Below are 22,675 nucleotides of genomic sequence, written 5' to 3' on the forward strand. Positions count from 1 at the left end.
TAATTAGTCACATTTCATTAGAAAATAGTTTCTTTTAAACATTTATTTTTGTGTTAATAAAGTTCAAATTCGATGATTGTGAAAACAAAGGAGATTGTTAGAGCTGATCTTGAGAAGATCTTAATGTAATGCTATTTTTGCCAGAGTGCTTCAAGGACAGTAACATTATTATTATTATTATTTGCTCCACCAGAGTTGGAAGGTTAACTTAAATGAGGAGTTGTTAAAAAAGAAGTTAAATCATGAGAAATGGGATTTCGAGTAGATTGAAGTTTCCTTGGTTGAACTTCTTCATTTTCTTTATGGAAAGTGTTTTCCCTCCCCCACTACAATGGCAGAGGCTTTAATTTGTCGTTATTCACCTTGACTCTACAAGTGGGCTCACAGATGTCACTAATACCGAGAAGCATAGATCACTTAGTTCTTCAGAGACTATCCAGAGTGCGCCACAGATAGTGGGTCCACATTACGCTCATAATGAATGAATGATGACGAAGGAAATGATGATGATGATGATGATGATGATGATGATGATGATGATGATGATGATGATGATATCACATGGGAACTGGAGTACTCAGAGAAAACCCCAGTGTTGCCAGACCACTAGTTTGCCCAATACAAGTTATAAATTCAAGGTAGAATAGGATTTGAACCTGAACCTCCTGACTTCTAACTCCAACGCCATGTCACTGAGCCATTGTAGTGGCTTATTCTAGAAAGTAATAAGTTTTGATAATGTTTGAAAGTTACTGAATAAACATTTTTTCAACAATTGGAATTACGAAATTTACAGATTGTAAATAGCAAGATGTGAAGGCAGGCCTCTTATCTGCATCAAGATTAAAGTACCAGTAACTGAAAAAGTACAGTACATTTTTTGCACATTTCCCTGAAAAATAAGTAATAGATACCGGTACTGAATATGAGAAAATCGACTCGATATTTTATGAGTGTGGGTCATGCACAGACAGTTGGCATAATGAAAATAAACTTTTTGGCATCCAGGAAGAGAGAACAGACACGTCTGTCAATACACCCCGTAAATATATCTCATGTAGTGTACAAAATTCTTCATGCTTTGTATAATGTTGCAGTAATAGTTGTTGTAGTTTCTAGTCTTACAAATTTTGATGGCAGAGTGAACAACAAGACATTCTGCATGAATTTGCTAATTTTTATTTCCTTATGAGTAAACATTAGTTTTTTTCTCATTCTTTAAGCTTTGTGTTCTTCTCTCTTTGCATTTTATTTACGTCTTCATTTCATATAAAATGCATGCAATGTAGCACTGTAGCAACTCTGTAATGTATAATACAGGGTTTTATTTATAAATCTTATCCACTCATGTGGTGCTCTTTATCTCGGCTACTAAGCATGCCACAGTCGCAGCAACTATACTTCAACTCCTCTTCGTTAAACTTGATGTATAAAATCTTACTTTATAGAAGATGGTGAAAATGTAGTCTTCCTCCTGCTAAACGACATTATAGTAGGAAAACACATCCTGATTCGGCCAGATTGATAGTGTGTACTACTAGTTTATGGGAGTTTTTCTTCTCAAATTAAAAGCAATAAATTGTTTTCCTTGAAACTAATCTCACTTTTCACAGTAATATTGTATTAAATGAAATTCTGTCAAGTAAAATTTGGATGATCACTCACGTGAAGGGTTAATAAGTATGTGGTTTAGAAAATACAATACATGGGAATTTAATGTAATATTATACAGTATTCAGATTTTTACTCATTGCAGTTTGAAACAGTTTTGAAAAATATTTGACATTTTATATGGATAACTATAATTAAAAATAAATGCATGCCTTTTACATGAAAAAGAAAGAATGTAAATGTTCCATAGTGGAATGTTGTTAACAGTTCACAGATTGTGCAAGAAATATGACTGCTGTATAGTCTCTCTGTATTTGAAATGTAATTTTGTTTTTCGTTCCTAGATAGATCATTTGCACAGTGTTGGAATTGCTATGCGAGATATTGAGAGGAGAAATATGAATTTACATACCATAATTTGTACATTTATCATTTTTGTAGATACACATTTCCATTATTTTCAGATATTCAGTACAGCAGATTATAGTTACACGTACGGTATTTAATTGTCTGTAAATCCTGCTTCTGAGAGATAAATATAAATGAAATTATTGGAATGTGTGTCTCTTCTGTCTGTCTGTCTGTGCTTCTTGTCTGTCTCTTCTGTCTGTCCTTCTCTGTCTCTTCTGTCTACCTACTCTTCTCCTCTGCCTCTTCTGTCTTTCAATGCCTCTTCTCTCTCTCCTATCTTTCAGTGCCTCTACTCCCTCTCTTCTGTTTTTCAATGCCTTTCATCTCTCTCTTCTATCTTTCAATGGCCCTCCTCTGTCTCTTCTGTCTTTCAATTCTTCTCTGTATTTCTTCTGTCTTTCAATTCTTCTCTTGTCTTTCAATGGCTCTCCTCTATCTTTCAATTCTTCTCTTCTGTTTTTCAATGGCTCTCCTCTGTCTCTTCTTTCTTTCATTGGCTCTCCTCTGTCTCTTCTTTCTTTCAGTGGCTCTCCTCTGTCTTTCAATGGCTCTCCTCTGTCTCTTCTGTCTTTCAATTCTTCTCTTCTGTTTTTCAATGGCTCTCCTCTGTCTTCTGTCTTTCAATTCTTCTTTTCTGTCTTTCAATGGCTCTCTTCTGTCTTTCAATTCTTCTCTTCTGTCTTTCAATGGCTGTCCTCTATCTTTCAATTCTTCTCTTCTGTTTTTCAATGGCTGTCCTCTATCTTTCAATTCTCTTCTGTTTTTCAATGGCTCTCCTCTGTCTCTTCTGTCTTTCAATTCTTCTCTTCTGTTTTTCAATGGCTCTCCTCTGTCTTCTGTCTTTCAATTCTTCTTTTCTGTCTTTCTATGGCTCTCTTCTGTCTTTCAATTCTTCTCTTCTGTCTTTCAATGGCTGTCCTCTATCTTTCAATTCTTCTATTTTGTTTTTCAATGGCTCTCCTCTGTCTCTTCTGTCTTTCAATTCTTCTCTTCTGTCTTTCAATGGCTGTCCTCTATCTTTCAATTCTTCTCTTCTGTTTTTCAATGGCTCTCCTCTGTCTCTTCTGTCTTTCAATTCTTCTCTTCTGTCTTTCAATGGCTGTCCTCTATCTTTCAATTCTTCTCTTCTGTTTTTCAATGGCTCTCCTCTGTCTCTTCTGTCTTTCAATTCTTCTCTTCTGTTTTTCAATGGCTCTTCTCTGTCTCTTCTGACTTTCAGTTGCTCTCCTCTGTCTCTTCTGTCTCTCAATGGCTCTCCTCTGTCTCTTCTGTCTTCCAATTCTTCTCTTCTGTTTTTCAATGGCTCTCCTCTGTCTCTTCTGTCTTCCAATTCTTCTCTCTGTTTTTCAATGGCTCTCCTCTGTCTCTTCTGTCTTTCAGTTGCTCTCCTCTGTCTCTTGTTTTTCAATGGCTCTCCTCTGTCTCTTCTGTCTTTCAGTTCTTCTCTTCTGTTTTTCAATGGCTCTCCTCTGTCTCTTCTGTCTTTCAGTTGCTCTCCTCTGTCTCTTGTTTTTCAATGACTCTCCTCTGTCTCTTCTGACTTTCAGTTGCTCTCCTCTGTCTCTTCTGTCTCTCAATGGCTCTCCTCTGTCTCTTCTGTCTTCCAATTCTTCTCTTCTGTTTTTCAATGGCTCTCCTCTGTCTCTTCTGTCTTTCAGTTGCTCTCCTCTGTCTCTTGTTTTTCAATGGCTCTCCTCTGTCTCTTCTGTCTTTCAGTTCTTCTCTTCTGTTTTTCAATGGCTCTCCTCTGTCTCTTCTGTCTTTCAGTTGCTCTCCTCTGTCTCTTGTTTTTCAATGGCTCTCCTCTGTCTCTTCTGTCTTTCAGTTCTTCTCTTCTGTTTTTCAATGGCTCTCCTCTGTCTCTTCTGTCTTTCAGTTCTTCTCTTCTGTTTTTCAATGGCTCTCCTCTGTCTCTTCTGTCTTTCAATGGCTATCCTTTATCTCTTCTGTCTTTCAATGGCTCTCCTCTCTCTCTTCTGTCTTTGAATGGCTCTCTTCTGTTTTTCAGTTCTTCTCTTCTGTCTTTCAATGCTTCTCCTCTCTCTCTGCTGTCTTTCAATGCTTCTCCTCTCTCTCTCTGCTGTCTTTCAATGTCTCTCCTCTGTCTTTTTTGTCTTTCAATACCTCACCCTCTCTCTCTCTCTATATTGTCTTCCCGTTCTGCTTCTCCTTGTGTCTGCCTATACCTCTGTATATATATTTTTCTCTGTCCATTTCTTTAAGCTTTCCTGCTTGCTACTTTTCTGTGTGCCTCCGCCTTCCTCTCTGACTCTTTGGCACACACACACAATGAATAAAGAACTTATATGAAATTCCATGGAATATTTTGTATGTATCCAGAATACCACTGCCACCGGATATACAATATACCCATTTGCAGTGTGAATAAATGCATACATACATACATACTTCACTTGCGTAATTCGGGTTTCACATATTGCGGACAGTTGGCTCCATAGAATATTAAAGTGACTAATATATTATTCAAAGACGAGTGGCTTTGTACCAAGTGTCTCTAATTTTAATAAATGTATTATTCATGTTTCTCCAAATAGTGATTGCAGCTTTAAGCTTACTGTAAAATAGTTGTACATTAGAGTGTGATTTCTCTCTGCTTGTGCTATTTATTGTTGTGCTTGCATGTTGGTAGCCCTATTAGCTTTCATTGTAATGCTTCTTGTAGCTGATATTTTGGGTATGCAAGGGGAAGAGCGTTGGGATAGACGAGCATCTGTAGTGATCCCATCTCATTTAACAGTCGATACAGAAGCAGGAAAGGCATCATCACCTCGATCACCTTCTCCTGATGACTTGGTACCTTTGTGGAAGCAGAATGCCGCTCCCAAGACAAGGTAACTGAGCCTTCATGTTGGCAACCATTTTTTGTTTGTCAGAAAAATTTAAGAATCTATGAACTGTTCATTCTGGTAACTTAGAAATGATTTTTAAAATCTCGAAATTCCAGTAGAATGTCTATTTGTCTATATATTTAATTATGAGTAAATTTGTGTTCATTGTGTGTGAGTTAATGTATGTGACATGTATGTAAAATTAAAGGGAATCATAAAGAGGTGAAGTTTCTTAATGAAATGCGACATTGAATCAGTTTCGATGTTTCTTGTTTGTTGCCATCACTTACTAAATAGCTCAGAGTGAAGGTATAAAGTATAAATTATGTAGTTCCAAACTATGCCATTTTGAAAAATATTTCTTCTGAAATATGTATCAGATTGAGAACTTTTGAATTTCATACAATTCATCTAATATACGAGTAGATTGATATGAAAGAAAATCTCGAATAACATGTACCTATATTACTGTATTTTCACTAGGTATGTATGAATTTATTTTCAAAGTTTGTCAATTAGACACTTCAGGAACTCTTAGGTTCACCATATTCTTATAAGTGTAATCTACATCTACGATGTTTGGTGACGTATATACGTCCGTTGATGTGACATATTAATGAATTTAAATACTATTATAGTCACAATCATGCCATGGTATGAAAGAAAAATTACACAACCTCGAGCGGGAATCGAACCTGCGACTTCCTGTTCTCCGGTCAGGCGCTCTACCACTGAGCTATCGAGTTCGTCTCACGCCAAAGGCTTGGAATTATCCTTTCATACTGGCGACTCTGTTATAGAGTACTGTCCATAGCGTCTGATCTAGTCAGCACTGCTTATGGGTGTGAAGAAACTGTAAACTGTAAAAAGCTTCTTCACACCCATAAGCAGTGCTGACTAGATCAGACGCTATGGACAGTACTCTATAACATAGTCACCAGTATGAAAGGATAATTCCAAGCCTTTGGCGTGAGACAAACACGATAGCTCAGTGGTAGAGCGCCTGACCGGAGAACAGGAAGTCGCAGGTTCGATTCCCTCTCGAGGTTGTGTAATTTTTCTTTCATACCATGGCATGATTGTGACTATAATAGTATTTAAATTCATTAATATTCTTATAGTTAGAAGTGTTTTTTTTTTTAATGTAAGTCTTACTAAGAGAAGAGAATTTAGTAATATTCAAGAAATGGGGCTTGGTGAGTTTTACGTAAGTTAAAATTCAAGTTAAGATTCAACATGGATTAAAATTCATACTTCACACGGAGTAAATTGATGTGCATACTTACATTTTTCGTCTATAAACAGAAAGACTTTTAACATTAGGAAGGCCATCGGCGTGGCTCAGTCGGTTAAGGCGCTTGCCTGCCGTTCTGAAGTTGCACTTGGGTGCGGGTTCGATCCCCGCTTGGGCTGATTACCTGGTTGGGTTTTTTCCGAGGTTTTCCCCAACCGTAAGGTAAATGCCAGGTAATCTATGGCGAATCCTCGGCCTCATCTCGCCAAATACCATCTCGCTATCACCAATCTTATCGAAGCTGAATAACCTCGTAGTTGATACAGCGTCGTTAAATAACCAACTAAAAACAAAAAAATAAATTAAAAAAATAGGAAGAAAGTTGAAGAGATAATAGTGGAGAAGAGAACAGAAAAGTATAATGAGGTGGGGGATGAGTTGTGTAAAAAGAATAGAGGACAGGAGAAGAAAAGGGAAAATGAAGTTAAGGGAAAGATTAAAAGGGAAATTATGAAAGAGATATAAGTATTAAAAACAGAAATAATAAAATCATGAGTTGTACAGTGGAGTTTCGATTATCGTCGAAGTTCTACTAATCATTGTTTTTACCTGGTCACGTAACAGTACCAGTACATTTCTCCTGAATGACTGACATTAGCACAATCTCTAGCATGTGCCTGAAAGTTTCGTTCTGTAGGCCCACTGTCCTTATAACATGGGCATCTGAAAGTGTGTCAGTTAATTTCAATGTGGTTTGGTGTTTATTTCATAGTACAGTGTTTATTAAGCTTTTCTGCTAAAGTCACATAAGAATATAATTGATGTAATCATTTTTATTGCCACTGGGGGTAGTTTAAGTGATAGCATGTTTGCCTGCTGATCCACAGCTGCGATCAGGTGCAGGTTCAGTTCCTGCTTGGGCTGATTATCTGGTTGGGTTTTTTCCCCCAGGGTTTTCCCAACTGTAAAACAAATGTCAGATAATCAAATGGCGAATCCTCAGCCTTACCTTGCCAAATACCATATCTCTATCATAAATTTCATCAATGCTACCTAACCTGGTAGTTGATACTACAGTGTTAACAGCCTGTTAAAAATATTTTTATTAAATTAAATTACAGTAGAGTATCGATTATTCGAATACCGATCAACCGAAACATCGGTTAACCAAAAGTGTTCCAGGTGGTAAATTCAAATTTGCACGAGATTTGGCGGCAAAAAAAGAGTCACCTCTGAAGGAAAAAAAAAAAATCGGACTTCTTTTTCTAAATTGTAGACGAACTTTAATGACCATTTTGAACTTGTCAAACTAGGCTAGTCAGCTCTCTGTTTTATTTGTAAGACGTGGATTCAAAATATATGTACAGTTTTGTGTTTAATATCAGTGTATCTTTGAATAATTTCGAGAGAAAAATTGTTCCGGAGCCGGGTATCGAACCCGGGACCTTTGGTTTAACGTACGTTTAACGTTAAACCAAAGGTTCCGGGTTCGATACCCGGCTCCGGAACAATTTTTCTCTCGAAATTATTCAAATCAACTTTACAGGGAGTTATACCTGAAATCTTGATTTGCAGTGTATCTTTGTTTCATACTGCTCCTATGACACCGGTACAATTTGTTTTCGGAAATGATCGGTTATCTGAAAAATCAGTTATTCAAACACCCCCTGTCTCCAATTGTTTCGGATAATCGATGCTCTACTGTATTGTAGTAGTGTTATGGAATGATAGGTCTTGTAATATATAATTTTATTCAAAATTATAACATAAAGAATGAAGTTTATATGGGACTATGTTTTATTTCGGAACGAATTATCAGTACAAGATGGGTTTTAAATGATATTTTTTTTTTATTTTTATTTATTATTTTGCTAATAATTATTACATAACATATAATATATACAGAAAAAACTTTAGCTCGCCCCTGAAAGAGGAGAACTCGTGCTCAGGGGCGGATTCCTGAATTGAAATTAATAAGTATACAATACAATTTGTCTTATGTCTACTATGCAATTATAGTACATAAATTTAAATTTACAATTTTTCAATTTTTATAAAATCCATACATAACTTTTTAAATTTAATACTAGAACTATTAGAATTGACAAGATTAGGATATTTAAATATAAATTTGTTATATATTCTTGGGCCTAAATTACTACTATGATTAAATACTGTAACAGTGTTGCATTTTGGTTCAAACAATCTTAAAGAATTCATACCTTTTGTTTCATAACTATGAGAATACAGTTCAAAATTATTTCGATTTTTATGTATGAATTTTATTAATACAATATAATAAATTTGTCTTACATTAAGTACATTAAAGTCTAAAAACAAATTTTGAGATGGAAAATCAATAGGTTTATGAAGACATATTTTAATTATTTTCTTCTGTAATAAATAAAATGGATTAAAATTGGATTTAAATGAGCTAACCCATCCTATAATTCTATACATAATTACCGATTGAAATAAAGTTAAATATATTGATATGATTGTCACTTCAATGATAATCATAGCAGTGATGTGGAACAAATTAATGACGATAATCGAAGTTTTCACTGTAATTAATAAATTTTGAAATGGCCGCAGTATCATGCAGTGTTGGTATAGTAGAGGGCTTGGTTACAGAATGACGTCAGAAAGCGCACAGTATGCAGACACTGAAGTTGAGGAACTCCTTACCATGCTGAGAGAGACAGAACATCTGGAAGAGCAAGGGGATATTTTACAGTATCTTGTTGATACCCAGGGACTTGATTTCAATACAGGTACTGTATTTACGTCATTTTCCTTCCAAATAGTAATCAATAAGAATATTAAATATCAAATTGAAAAGGAAAGGACTACAGTGGCACACTAGACCACATCATGGAGAAAGAAAATGATATGATGATGTAGAAGCTTGAAATTAAAAAAAAAAAAAGTGGAGGCATGTTTTCAGTCGACACTATAATCAGAGAATATGATAAGAGAAGAAGTAGGGGAAGAATGATTATTTCATTCATTCATTCATTCATTCATTCTAACTCACTTCTACAATAATGTGTAATTTTATTGCAGGAATTATTGAGGATGGAAAGAATGTGACAGTGAAAGATTTGCTGAAAGTGCTGTACGAGAAAGCTTGTCAGCAGAAGCTTTGGGGTCTTGTGCGTCATACAGCTGGAATGCTTGGAAAAAGAGTTGAAGATCTAGCAAAGGCAGTTACTGACTTGCTGGTTCGGCAGAAACAGGTAAACATCATATATTGAAAACAGTAACACATTAAGTATAAAAGGTATTCCTATTATACTCCATCAGGGTAATGGGAGTTCAAGGCTCCCATCTTTCATAGATAAACAGCATTAGTAGCAGTAGTGATGTCAGACCTGTGTGTGTTCTGCCTCCAAGGAAATATCCCTAATACTATTTCTGTTAGAAGCTGAGTAAACCCTAGGGTCGTAGCGTGGCCATAGGAATTAGATTAATGGAGAAAATCCATGACTCGATCAGAAATCGAACCTGCGGCTTTCTAGCTTGTAGTGCAATGCCTTAACCATGATACTGCCATACTCTCCAGACATTTAGTAGATCACATAAATAATTTTTGTGTATATTATAGGTAATGAGTGAATTGGATGTGTAAATTAAGTTAACCTCTATCATGTTCAATAATAGTACATTATGCAACGAGCCTATAATGGTAGTAATTAAGACGCGAGTATGCGCTCGTTTCATAATTTTCATACGAGCGTTTTAATTACCATTATAGGCAAGTTTCATACGACTTTTTATGCTCGGCCATATTTATAACTTGAAATTATTCATAAGTATTCGTGTTATGGTTATCTAAGTAAGGAGCGGAACTGACCTTCTAAATTGTGAGATGTGCGCAGACGCGAAAGTATTGATTTTTTCCGAGGAACGAATGTCATTGACCTTGATATAATCTAGAGAGTAACATGAACATTAATCTTGATATAACCTGGAAATTGATTTAGACATGAAAAACGAGATGACAAATTGAATTTATTTGAATATTATTTACAATTAACGCTAATTATTATAGTAACAGAACATAACCTTCTGCGACAGTATTGGATTTCCAGCCTCCATGACGTCTTTCGATTGCATATCTGAGAATAATCGATACTTGCGCTTTTATAATGCTACAATGATGATTTCTGATTGGCTGAACAACTGAACTTTAATGAATAGGTGTACTTTAATGAGGTGCATTAAAGGGCTGCTACCAGGTGTATAATTACTACATTTCGGCATGGTCGAGCATAAAAACAATAGTGACTCATATTTGGGAACTCATGTTCATTATGATCTAACCTATACTTAATCTTTGATTAGAATACTGGTCTATAATTCTACTTCCTAACAATCTAGCAACATTTTGTCTTTCATTAAAATACCTCTTCGTCATTCACACAAATGTAATTAAATATCTTTGTGTAAACACTTTTATAACAGAGTTCGAGTGTTTTTATAGTTTCGCAAAATATTAATGGAAAATATGTTACTTATATGTATTTATATTTTTAGAAACATAACCCTTTTTTCGTGTATCTTATTCAGGTTACCGTTGGCATGCCTCCTTCAAATGAACACACCATCACAGCACCTCTTCCAGAAATAGAACTGAGGCAGTTAATACATCAAGCATATGGTGATGATGAAAGTACTGCCATGTTAACGCAGGTAATGTTACGTAAATCTCTTAAATTCATGGGACGCAGTGTTGCTAATTGTTTTCATTTTGTCAATTTCTTTGTATCATTTTTATACTCGTTTCCATAACCCAAAAAAGTGCACTTTTGAATCGCGAAATAACATGAATTCGTACTATAATAACGCAAAAAAAAAAAAAAATTAAACTTTTAAATGAATTCTAGCAATACTTGGTTTATTTACGAAATCTTAACAATAATGTACAGTATTTTTAAGTAATATTTTCATAATGTCAGTCTTGTTTTTTCGTTTTTCGATGACACATTTCATTCCGCTATTTTGTCAACAAATTAATGCAACCAAGTGTTAAAAGATTTGTTCCAGCAAGCAATTCAGAACACATTCTGAACTAATACCAAACTTCTTTCGACGCATGCGCCAGTTGGGTACGGTGTCCGAACTAGTTCGGGATTTTATATTGTTGAAATGTTTCTTGAACTGCCTTTTCACAGCCTGCAGAGTTTCTTCTCATATTAAAATTATATTCATCTTCCGAACTCAATTCGTCATAAAATATATCATTATCACCTTCCAAATCACTCATGATGGACTATTTTTTATTATTTTAACGTGCCTAGTCTTGAAGCATTTTAACCACAACTTCAGATTAAAACATCTGCGCATGTGTCAGAAGTTCAGAATTCTCAGTTCTGCCCTTAATCGAGAACAAATTTCACCTGTTCTGAACGAGTTCTAAAGCATGTTGAAACAGAGAACTGGGAGTTCAGTATCGGTTTGGACACAGTTCTAAACTGAAAACAGTAAACACTGAAAATTGATGCTGAAAATGTTGCATATACTAGTGTTATCATGTTTATTATCTTAAGCCAGGATTTTAAAACTTGCATAGGCCTATATGTAATTTTAAAACAACACTGCCAATTTAACATTGCCAAATTGGCAGTAATACTGAAATCTTGAAATTTTTAAACGAATTTTTTTTTTAAAGTAAAACACTTTCACTGGACTCTAGTAATATGGTTTTTGACTTTCAATTTATAGGTTAATGACATTATTTTGAAAGAGAACTTTTTGGATAAGATTGACTATTAGCAAGAATAGTCATCCTCAGTGGTCTAACAGTTATTATACTAGCCTTCGGATTCGAGGTTTGTAGGTTCAAATTCAGCAGAGGGCGATAGACTTTTTGGTCAAGAAAATCTATAGTACGACTTCCTTTGGGAGGGAAGTAAAGATGCAGGTCCCACATTGCCTAATTTACAGTATGTAAGTAATAGAATGAATAATTTCAAGGAAAAATTTTTGCTTAGCGCACCTGCTGTACAGGGAGCTACTACCTGAAAGCCAGATTTGCATAAAGTAATAGAATGTCATAGCAAAATTACAATGGGAGTGATGAATGTTTTCCATTAAGAAAGTTACGATAAATAAATAATTAACAATAAAATTAAAGCTAAGAATTAAAATCCCATAAAGAAACTAAGCTCAACTGAAATTTAATACCGTTCCTTTGTTTACTTTCACTGCTACGTTATTAATAGTACATTATGCAACGAGCCTATAATGGTAGTAATTAAGACGCAAGTATGTTTGTTTATGAAACGAGCGCAGAAGTATACATTTTATTTGTATCTGACAGAAGATCGGAAGTGACCTTGTTCATAGCTCATGAATTGTGGGATGTGCCAGACGCGAAAGTATTGATTTTTTCCGAGGAACAATAATGTCATTGACCTTGATGTAATGCAGAGAATGTATAACCTGGAAATTGATTTATAATTGAAAAACGAGATGACAAATTGAATTTATTTGAATATTATTTACAATTAACGCTAATTATTATAGTAACAGAACATAACCTTCTGCGACAGTATTGGATTTCCAGCCTCCGTGACGTTTCCTTCGTCTTTCGATTGCATATCCCAGAATAATCGAAAACCTGAACTTTAATGAATAGGTGTACTTTAATAACATGCATTAAAGGACTGCTACCAGGTGTATAATTACTACATTTCGGCATGGTCGAGCATAAAAAATTTAAATGAATTACATGAAACACATTTTTAGTGGGATTTTTTTTTTTATATTCATTACAAATGTTCATGTTGTTTCTTCGTAGGAGTTGCTGGTATACTTAGCAATGTTCATCAGGACAGAACCACAACTTTTCCTAGAGATGTTGCGGCTGAGAGTGGGACTGATTATTCAGGTAAGTGTGTGTCGTAATGTTATGATCTGTGATATATTCGTACAGATTGTTCTCAGCTTTGGAAGTAGAAAAATTAGTCTCCAAGTAAAACATACACTTACACACAGTGCTGTAGTTGGGCCGATATGCTGTACCGTATAAAATAAAAACTCGCTCTTACCATTCTGTTGTTATTGTTTTCTAATCCCAGGCGTTTGACAATAAAGTCATTTGACCTCTTGCACTCCCATATTTGAAAATGGCAAGTTGTAGCCGATTTAAGTGAACACCATATTTTAACGTTTTGGTGGCTACTTCATTCACACACAACCCCCAGAATGTCTGGAGGACCACACCTGCTGTTGGTCGACGGGGAGATCTTGTTGATCACCAGCTTTCCCTCCTTAAGCCACTGGAGGACGATTTTAGTGTCATAGCAGGTCAGCACTAGGAACAGAAAAGTAGAACGAGGAGGAAGGAAAGGGAAATGAACTCCTAGGCCTCGAATGCTCTAATGCTCTTACCATTCTGAAAAAGAATATAGACTCGGAAATATAGATATTAATTATATTTAACTAGTCTTTAATATACAGAGTGATTCAGACCACCCATAACAGTAATTTATTTCGGAAACTAGTGCGTGAAAATTTTCGAGACAAAAATATTTATAACTAGACCACATGTGAACTTTCACTTGAGCTTGATTTCATCAATCGGCTTTAACAGGAAGTAGGGTCAGTGGCGTATCACTTCAAAATTTCAAAAGGGAGTCGGGGTCAAATAGGGTACCATTTGATAGAGCTCTTCAAAACAAACAACTTTCATAGGAAACGTTTTTATCAATTCCTCCTAGGAATTAATAAAGACTTTTGTTTTGAAAAGCTCTATCAAATAGTATCCTATTTGACTCGACTCTCATTTGAAATTTTAAAGTGATACGCCACTGAGCCTACTTCCTGTTTGATTGATGAAATCAAGTTCTAGTGAAAGTTCACATGTGGTTTAGTTATAAATATTTTTGTCTCGAAAATTTTCATGCACTAGTTACCGAAATAAATGACATGGCTAGTCCAAATCACCCATTGCCTTTTCGTACATTTTCTTATTGAAAGAGTAGGAATTAATAAAAACGTTTCCTATGAAAGTTGTTTGTTTTGAAGAGCTCTATCAAATGGTACCCTATTTGGCCCCGACTCCCATTTGAAATTTTGAAGTGATACGCCACTGACCCTACTTCCTGTTAGAGTTGATTGATGAAATCAAGCCCAAGTGAAAGTTCAAATGTGGTTTAGTTATAAATATTTTTGTCTCGAAAATTTTCTTGCTCTAGTTTCCGAAATAAATGACTGTTACGGGTGGTCTGAATCACCCTGTACTTTGAAATGGAGGATGTTAGATATTTGAAAAACATTTTGATTTTTGTATCTAGCATAAAAGTAGCAGCTGGAATCTCATATCCTTTGCTTAAACGCTTGTCCATTCATTGTTTTATCGAAAACCATGGTCTGGCACTTCAGAAGTAGTTGTGATTTATTAATTTCAAGCTTGCATATTGCCGTGGTATTTCTATAAGTAATCAACACTAACTTTATGGCAAGGCGCCTCAAGAAATCTGCTACACTGATTCGCTAATTTCAAAACTTGTGTAGATACCTTCACATAACACTAATTTTATGATGTGGCGCCTCAAAGATAGTCTAACATTGCATTCATTGTGTCATTCTTAATGACTTAAAGACCTGAGGAATATCCTTTGTGTTTAAGGTTGTTATTATTTGTAATTAATTTATATTAATATTCGAGTGTGTTTGTTATTTATGCAACTGTATTGAATTGAAGTTTAGTTTGATGTATTTTACGAGAAGGTATTTAATGTTACAGGTGATGGCAACTGAGCTTTCTCGAACATTGATCTGTACAGGGGAGGAAGCATCTGAGCATTTGCTTAATTTATCTCCGTTTGAAATGAAGAATCTATTGCACCATATTCTGAGTGGAAAGGAATTTGCAATCAGCAGTGGTAAGCTTCTTGTTTAGAGTACTTTTTCATAAACACAATCATGTAATTCAACACAAAATATAAACACAGTTAATTTTAGAAAATAAATTATTGTAGGTACGTCATGTTCTTGTTTATTTATTTGTGCCACATATTAAAGAATTTCAAACATAAAGTTGTAGAAGAACTTGATTAATAGAGTAACAGTTAATTAGATGTAGCATGTATGTTACTTTAATGAACATTTAATACAAAAGATGTAGGAAGATTTAGTACATTATTACATAAAGTTTGAACATTGATGTTCAATCAAATCGGTGGAAGTGTTTAGGCAATATGGCTGCTCCCAGTCTGTTCACTACTGCAGCACGTTACTGATTTCATTTTTACGTATATACGCGAATACTCCGCACACCCTAATGTAGAAGAGAAAATTAAAAAAGTGTTTAAGGCGAAACAGTACCAACCTTATTTCAAATAATGCTTGCACCCCAGTTTTTCTTTGCTAAATTCTGGAAAAAAATATGCATCATGTATACGGTAATTTATTTTCTGGTCGAGTATACAGTTTATCGATTTACACAACAGCAAATTGGTTGGTTTTAAAAGTCTTGGTGCTACTTTCCTTCTTCTTTTTCATCTTCTCTTCATCCAGCCTCTGTATGGGCTATTCCATAAGAAATCGATCAGTAAAAAACCTCGCATTTTTTTATACTCTAATTTTTTCCCTACTTATACAAGGTGGTGAGGGGAGTGCATTTTAAAAAATACACTATCGAAAGTCAAACGGTTTTCGTATTATTGAGCGACAAATTTAGCGTATTTTATAAAAACAAGCCTCTTTCAGCGCTCAGAACTCTGGAACCATTTACTGCAGAACATTGAACGAGAGCTTATTTTGAAGCTGACACTTGGTAGGTTATGTTAAGAAGTAATCCTTATTTTTATTGTATACAGAGAGACAGATAATCTGATTTTACTTACTTTTAGGCTTTTTGGCCATTTGTAAAAATGTAAAAAAATATTGAGAAAAAAACTTGCATTATTAAGAGGGATTCGGCATTGTTTCCTTAGTGGTAGGGCAATAAGTTTCGAGGGTATTAAATAAATTATTTTCACACGCCTAGACTAGAATGGCGCAGTACCGCACGCACTGGCCGAGAACTGAAGATAAGCGAGCGTTGGGCGTCATTGTACTCCTGTGTTTATGAAAACCTGTGATAAAGCTAGCACAGCCATGCGCTGCTAGACGACACATCACGTGTTTGTCTCCTGGCCTTATTTGTCCCGGCTATCTCCCGTCTCACAGTCAGTTGGTTAGTTCACGCGTGTACTATTTATTTTCTTTATTTGATATTTTCAATACTTTCTTATCAACGTGCCATCAGTAAAAAATATGTGTTTATTTGTACTTCCAATGCGGAATCTAACTATATATTTTAAAAATATTTTTTCCTAGCCAAAGGCGTCTTAATGAGGAAAAATCTAAATTTCTCCATTTCCATAAAAAGTAAGAAAATCTGTTTACATGTCAATATAAACTTTAACTTCACAGCATCAAAATAAACCATGATTTTGATCATTGGGTGAAAGGGTTTCGGAGCTACAACAGTTTAAAGTTGCTAATTTTATGAAAATACGATAAATTTAAATATTTTTAATTTAAACACTATGAAGTCCTGATGCCTCAAACTTTGCCAAAGCATTGTATCACAGTTCTCCACGTACAAAAGAAGTTTCATTGTTTTTAGAAATTGTAAGGTGAATTTTGTCTATATTTCGGTCGATATGAGATGGAATAGCTCGTACAGTGTGTTCTGTATACTGTATTTACTCGTCTACAAGACCATCCCTTCTTTCTCCATTTTTACTTCCAATACTGTGGGAGGGTCTTTTAGGCGCGAACTTCATAAAATCACTTAGTTTGGGAAGGGATTAAAAATACTTTATTTTAGTATTCTATGCCGCATAATATAGATATTTAATTAAAACAAAGTTATTATGACTTTCAAAAAGTAAGAGGGGTACTATAGCCAATTGGGTCCTATAGCCAAGTAAATATGGTTATGTGCTGGGCAAATTTTCAAGGGTTGCTGTTGTTTAGGATGGTTTGCATGTATTTTGACATTTTATTTTCAATGTGGGAATTTAGCTGTGCATTTCTTACGGATATGACACAGGGTTTCCTCCTGATGTGATCACAATTTACATATGGCTGTTGGGACAACTCCAAATTTATCTGTAAGTGGTCACGTTGTGACCAAATCTGAACCTTGCTCCTAAGGTTTACAAACACAATTGTCATTTGAATGAATACTTTCCTCTCTAGCACTTAAAGAAAACAAATCTGATTTCTGCACATGTGCTTGCCTCATTCTATCACATCCATTGAACTACAAGATTTCTAGCCATAAGACGACAGACCAATATTATACTTTGCTTTGATCATGATGTTCTTCATATGATTCTTAATTTTCTCACTAGGTTAGTTACAACTTGAAAGAAGTAACCGTTAACTGTATGATAAATATTTTATGAATATCATTTTCGAAACAGATCAATTTTAATCCTAAGAAAAAAAGAAAGAACATTTTAATAAATTTGTTTTTCATTTTAGTTACATAAATTGTGATACATACTGTTTCTGATCCATGAGCTGGAACTGCATTTATGATGTATAATATACTTGATTATTGAAGTTCTTTATATTACGAATAAAAACATTCTATTTTCTGCAATATATAATTTATGGGTGGGATAAAGTGAGTGGTAGAAAGGAAAGAGCAGAAGTAACTAAGGGGTTGGGACAAGAAGTAAACAACATAATGACTAACATTGTGTCAATACTTTCCACTGTTGGATTCTGGAATGTTTGTTACTTCTGCAGTTATTTCACACAATTTTTCGTAATTGAGTATGTAATATAAAATCAACGATCCTTTATTTTCCAAGAAATGTTAATGTTTAACCAGTTAAGACAAACGGAGAAGCTCGAAGTTTAGAAATAATTCCATTATTTTTGTGTTTTGTCTTCAGTTGGACGTGGCAACTTCTCGGTGATCAGTTGTAAGTCAAGCCGTGTTAGTAAGGTGAGTAATTCTCTTCAGCTTTGCAAATTTAACTGTCTGTAATGTGAAAGTGTGAAGATAGGATTCTGTTACCTTGTTCCTCATCTTTGCTGTTGTTGGAAATGTTTTAATATTACGTTCCTGATTTTTGTAGATAGTTGCATTGTTTCAAATTTTCTGAAAATTACATACTGCTTTTCGGAAGTAGAATTTTGCCTTGATTGCATCCAAAAGTGGAGAATTTCAAATTTCTTTAATTCAATTAAATTTATTAAGCCATTAAACATACAGTGATAGTACATCTTGATTACACAACTTCTAACACTGCATCACTTCGGAATATGTATGATAAGAACTTTCTTGTGTTAAATATTAACGTACCTTGTTAACATGTTTCGACCTATTTTCGGTCATCTTCGGAACTGGTCGTTGTTGGTCTTGGCGCCTCTTGTTTCCTGTGTGGGTGCGTTCTCAACACACAACTCAAATTCAAAACGCATACACTCTTTGACTCTACACTAAGAACGCACCATCACAGAAAACAAGAGGCACCAAGACCAACAACGACAGTTCCGAAGATGACCGAAAATAGGTCGAAACATGTTAACACAAAAAAGTTCTTATACATATTCCAAAATACAGTGATAGGCTTCGTCACAAAAAACGTACATTTGAAAATGCACATATAATTGAAAACAGTAAAGTTTAATTAGAATGAAAACACAAAACATTTTGAAACTCTAAAATTAATGAAAACACTTCATTCTTAATGTAATATTTGTAACTAAATGTAAATAACTTTATTTATTAAAAAACAATTTCGTATGAATTTATGTTAAGAAACTCATCTACAGAGTAGAAAGGATTAATTAAAAGCCAATTATAAAATCTAGTTTTGAAACTATTGGTTGGTAATAGTAATTTAAAAATCTTCTTTGTGAAACAAATGAATGAGGTGTATAAACAATTGAATACTCTTTAATATTTAAGTATAAAAATATAGAGGTACCATTTGAAATTTCAAAGTGGGGGTGGCTGTGGTGGGGGTGAAATCTATAAATGCAATTAAGCCTGGTTTCAGACTTCTCCCTCAATATCTAAATTACATGTTTTTTGTTTAAATTGAATTAAATTAAAATAATTATTTAGACTGGGAAGTTTTGAAATGAAAGTCCTGTAAGTAAGGTACATATTTAGGACAGGTTGGGTGGGATTACAGCTCTCCCAGTGATCACAATCAATTTATACTTACTTACTGGCTTTTAAGGAACCCGGAGGTTCATTGCCTCCCTCACATAAGCCCACCATCGGTCCCTATCCTGAGCAAGATTAATCCAGTCTCTATCATCATATCCCACCTCCCTCAAATCCATTTTAATATTATCTTCCCATCTACGTCTCGGCCTCCCTAAAGGTCTTTTTCCCTCCGGCCTCCCAACTAACACTCTATATGCATTTCTGGATTCGTCCATACATGCTACATGCCCTGCCCATCTCAAACGTCTGGATTTAATGTTCCTAATTATGTCAGGTGAAGAATACAATGCGTACAGTTCTGTGTTGTGTAACTTTCTCCATTCTCCTGTAACTTCATCCCTCTTAGCCCCCAAATATTTTCCTAAGCATCTTATTCTCAAACACCCTTAATTGCTGTTCCTCTCTCAAAGTGAGAGTCCAAGTTTCACAACCATAAAGAACAACCGGTAATATAACTGTTTTATAAATTCTAACTTTCAGATTTTTTGACAGCAGACTAGATGATAAAAGCTTCTCAACCGAATAATAACAGGCATTTCCCATATATATTCTGTGTTTAATTTCCTCCCGAGTGTCATTTATATTTTGCAAATCTAGTCTTTCAGGTGAAGCTCCCTGTAAAGCAGATTTGAATAATTTCAAGGGAAAAATTGTTCCGGGGCCGGGTATCGATCCCGGGACCTCTGGTTGAACGTACCAGCGCTCTACCACTGAGCTACCCGGGAACTCCACCCGACACCGTCTCAACTTTTCCCTTTATATCCACACAACTCGCATGGGATGACGAAACGCCAGAGACCCACAACAAGTGCACACAATCTCTGTGTGACTTGGAATTGTGGTTTTCTGTTAACGTACACAGTAACGTATATATGATGCAAAGCTAGTCTTTCAGGTGAAGCTCCCTGTAAAGCAGATTTGAATAATTTCAAGGGAAAAATTGTTCCGGGGCCGGATATCGATCCCGGGACCTCTGGTTGAATGTACCAGCGCTCTACCACTGGCGTTTCGTCAGCCCACGTGAGTTGTGTGGATATAAAGGGAAAAGTTGAGACGGTGTCGGGTGGAGTTCCCGGGTAGCTCAGTGGTAGAGTGCTGGTACGTTCAACCAGAGGTCCCGGGATCTATACCTGGCCCCGGAACAATTTTTCCCTTGAAATTAGTCATTTATATTTGTTACTGTTGCTCCAAGTTCTTATTTGAAGGATTCGTAACAAGCTTCTTTTATGGTAATGGGTTGTTAGCCCTTCGCCCAACCCCCAAGCTGGAGGACCACCCCTCATCGGCTGTCCGCGACTGCAATTTATACTAATCAATACTATAAGTCCAAGTCATTTTCAAAGTATTTTAGCAAGTTCCTATAATGCCTGGGACATTAGTAACTGCCACCATTTTTTTTTTTTGGATTAGATGTATACGTATGGCTAATATATTTTTTAAAGCAGTATTTTAAACTTTATACAGAAAAGTCAGATTGGTGGTTTGCTGGGTGGAGATGCTGATAAATTGGAAGATGTTGAACCTGACCGCCAAGGTCAGTGGTTGAGAAGACGTAGGCTTGATGGCGCACTCAACAGAGTGCCTAGAGATTTTTATCCTCGTGTCTGGGGTGTGCTAGAAAGGGTAAGAGATAATTATATTTATTTTTTACTTAATTTTAGATTGTAAGGCTATAGTCCTATTGGCTCTATATTCAGGTTTCCAGGTGCTTCAGACCAGAATAAGCAATAGGAACATAAACATTTCTCGACGTGTAAATAGCCTACGTCAGTTAAAAACAGTCAATATTATTTGTGCAAGGTTTTGTATGTTATTGTATGTGCTGAGTTGTTTGTTGTCTTAGTCTCTTATAATAAAGGTGGTTTAACTGTAATCAGGGCCGCCGAAGAATTTATGGGCCCCTATGCAATACTGTACTCGGACCCCCGTTGAAAAAAGTAACAATTACAAGTTACCGGTTATTGTAACCATAATAATTATTTGCAAAATAAATAAAAGATAGCCCCATACACAAATACGAACTTAAAAGTATACACTTTTATTACGTTGAAAAGTTTTAGCAAAACTTCACATTAGCGCAATATATTATATTCATAAAACACTATTCTTAAACACCTGTATTTTCTAACTTGCAGTCCAACATCAACAAACAACTCTCCTTGACTTCATTGATGCAAAATCATCAATTATGTCATCAAAATTTAAAGACCTAACACGATCGCTCTCCAGACTAAGGAGCCAAGGTTACTCAGTCGTTCTCAACACATTGTTTATCTGAATACATTTTTCATTTCCTTCATTTTGCTGAAGGATCTTTCAGCATCAGCAACTGTCAGAGGAACTGTATAGAATATTCTAATGGCTATGCAAATATTTGGAAATAAAGTATCTAGTTTTAATTCTCTCAGACTGTTTAGGAGATTCATAGGTTTCAGTGGGGTTGGCCCTAAATTAGAGAAATGAATTGATTTTAAATATTTCGGCTCATCACTGATCTCTTCATTAATGTCTTCATAATATTTTTCACGCAGTCTAGCACCCATATTAATATCTTCCAATTTTTTCTGTCTCTCCTTGTGCTTCTCAGCTCCCGACTTTTGCCTGTACTTGTCCATTGTGCAGTTAAACTATAACCAGTAACAGAATTTACTAGACAAACGACAATGAAAAGACGAAGAAACATACAATGTACTGAAAGAGAAATGTACCCTATGACTTCGGTTTGAGAGAGTCCACTAGCATATTGTGGTTGGCCAGCGGGGGTTTGGTAGTTAAAAATAATTGAACGTGTTCAGTACAAGCGACGGGAACATACTGTAGTTCAGGCAAATGACGGGCCCTCAATTGTCGTGTCGGTGAACGTTAATGCGGGAAACCGATCTTCTATTATATAAAAGTCAAATATTTACATATTATGAAGTGGTAATTTGTATTAATTCTACTATTGCTGAGTTAATATGTCAAATTTATGTAACAAATATTCTTACAAAATTTTATAGTACCGGTATGTATCTACGAATAATTATTCGTGATAATAAAAAGTAATCAGACTCACTTAATCTGACGGGCCCTTATTGCTCATGGGCCCATATGCACTCACCCCTTTTGCCCCCCCCCCCCTTCTCGGCGGCCCTGACTGTAATGATTTAACTGTATCATCTTAGACAAAAAAAATGGCCGACTGCCATACATTAAGTCCCTTTCGGAAGACTGATTGATTTCGTGAGAGCTCAGGTTTACATATGAACGAATTTCTTATGCAGTGGCTGAGTTCCAATAATTTGTTGTCAATGTCCAATTGACACTGTTGCCTTGAACCCGTGATCTAGTGTTAACATGATTGTGTAATAAACGAGAGGTTAAAAGTGCAAG

General features: G+C 35.4%; 1 protein-coding gene across 4 annotated transcripts in view; it reads left to right on the top strand.

Moving 5' to 3' along the window:
• The window catches only part of LOC138697596 (probable phosphorylase b kinase regulatory subunit alpha), a 75,624-nt gene that overhangs the window by 41,309 nt on the left and 11,640 nt on the right, over nt 1-22,675 (top strand). For 3 of the 4 annotated variants that reach the window (XM_069822971.1, XM_069822973.1, XM_069822974.1), the window contains exons 16-23: nt 4,706-4,874; nt 8,740-8,879; nt 9,172-9,344; nt 10,678-10,800; nt 12,911-13,000; nt 14,861-14,999; nt 18,015-18,067; nt 20,768-20,926. In XM_069822971.1, the coding sequence (XP_069679072.1) occupies nt 4,706-4,874; nt 8,740-8,879; nt 9,172-9,344; nt 10,678-10,800; nt 12,911-13,000; nt 14,861-14,999; nt 18,015-18,067; nt 20,768-20,926 (1,046 nt within the window). The remainder of the gene's footprint in view (nt 1-4,705; nt 4,875-8,739; nt 8,880-9,171; nt 9,345-10,677; nt 10,801-12,910; nt 13,001-14,860; nt 15,000-18,014; nt 18,068-20,767; nt 20,927-22,675) is intronic. The other variant, XM_069822975.1, reaches the window with a different exon arrangement.

Source organism: Periplaneta americana, chromosome 4 (genome assembly GCF_040183065.1).
Source record: "Periplaneta americana isolate PAMFEO1 chromosome 4, P.americana_PAMFEO1_priV1, whole genome shotgun sequence".
Taxonomy (NCBI): domain Eukaryota; kingdom Metazoa; phylum Arthropoda; class Insecta; order Blattodea; family Blattidae; genus Periplaneta; species Periplaneta americana.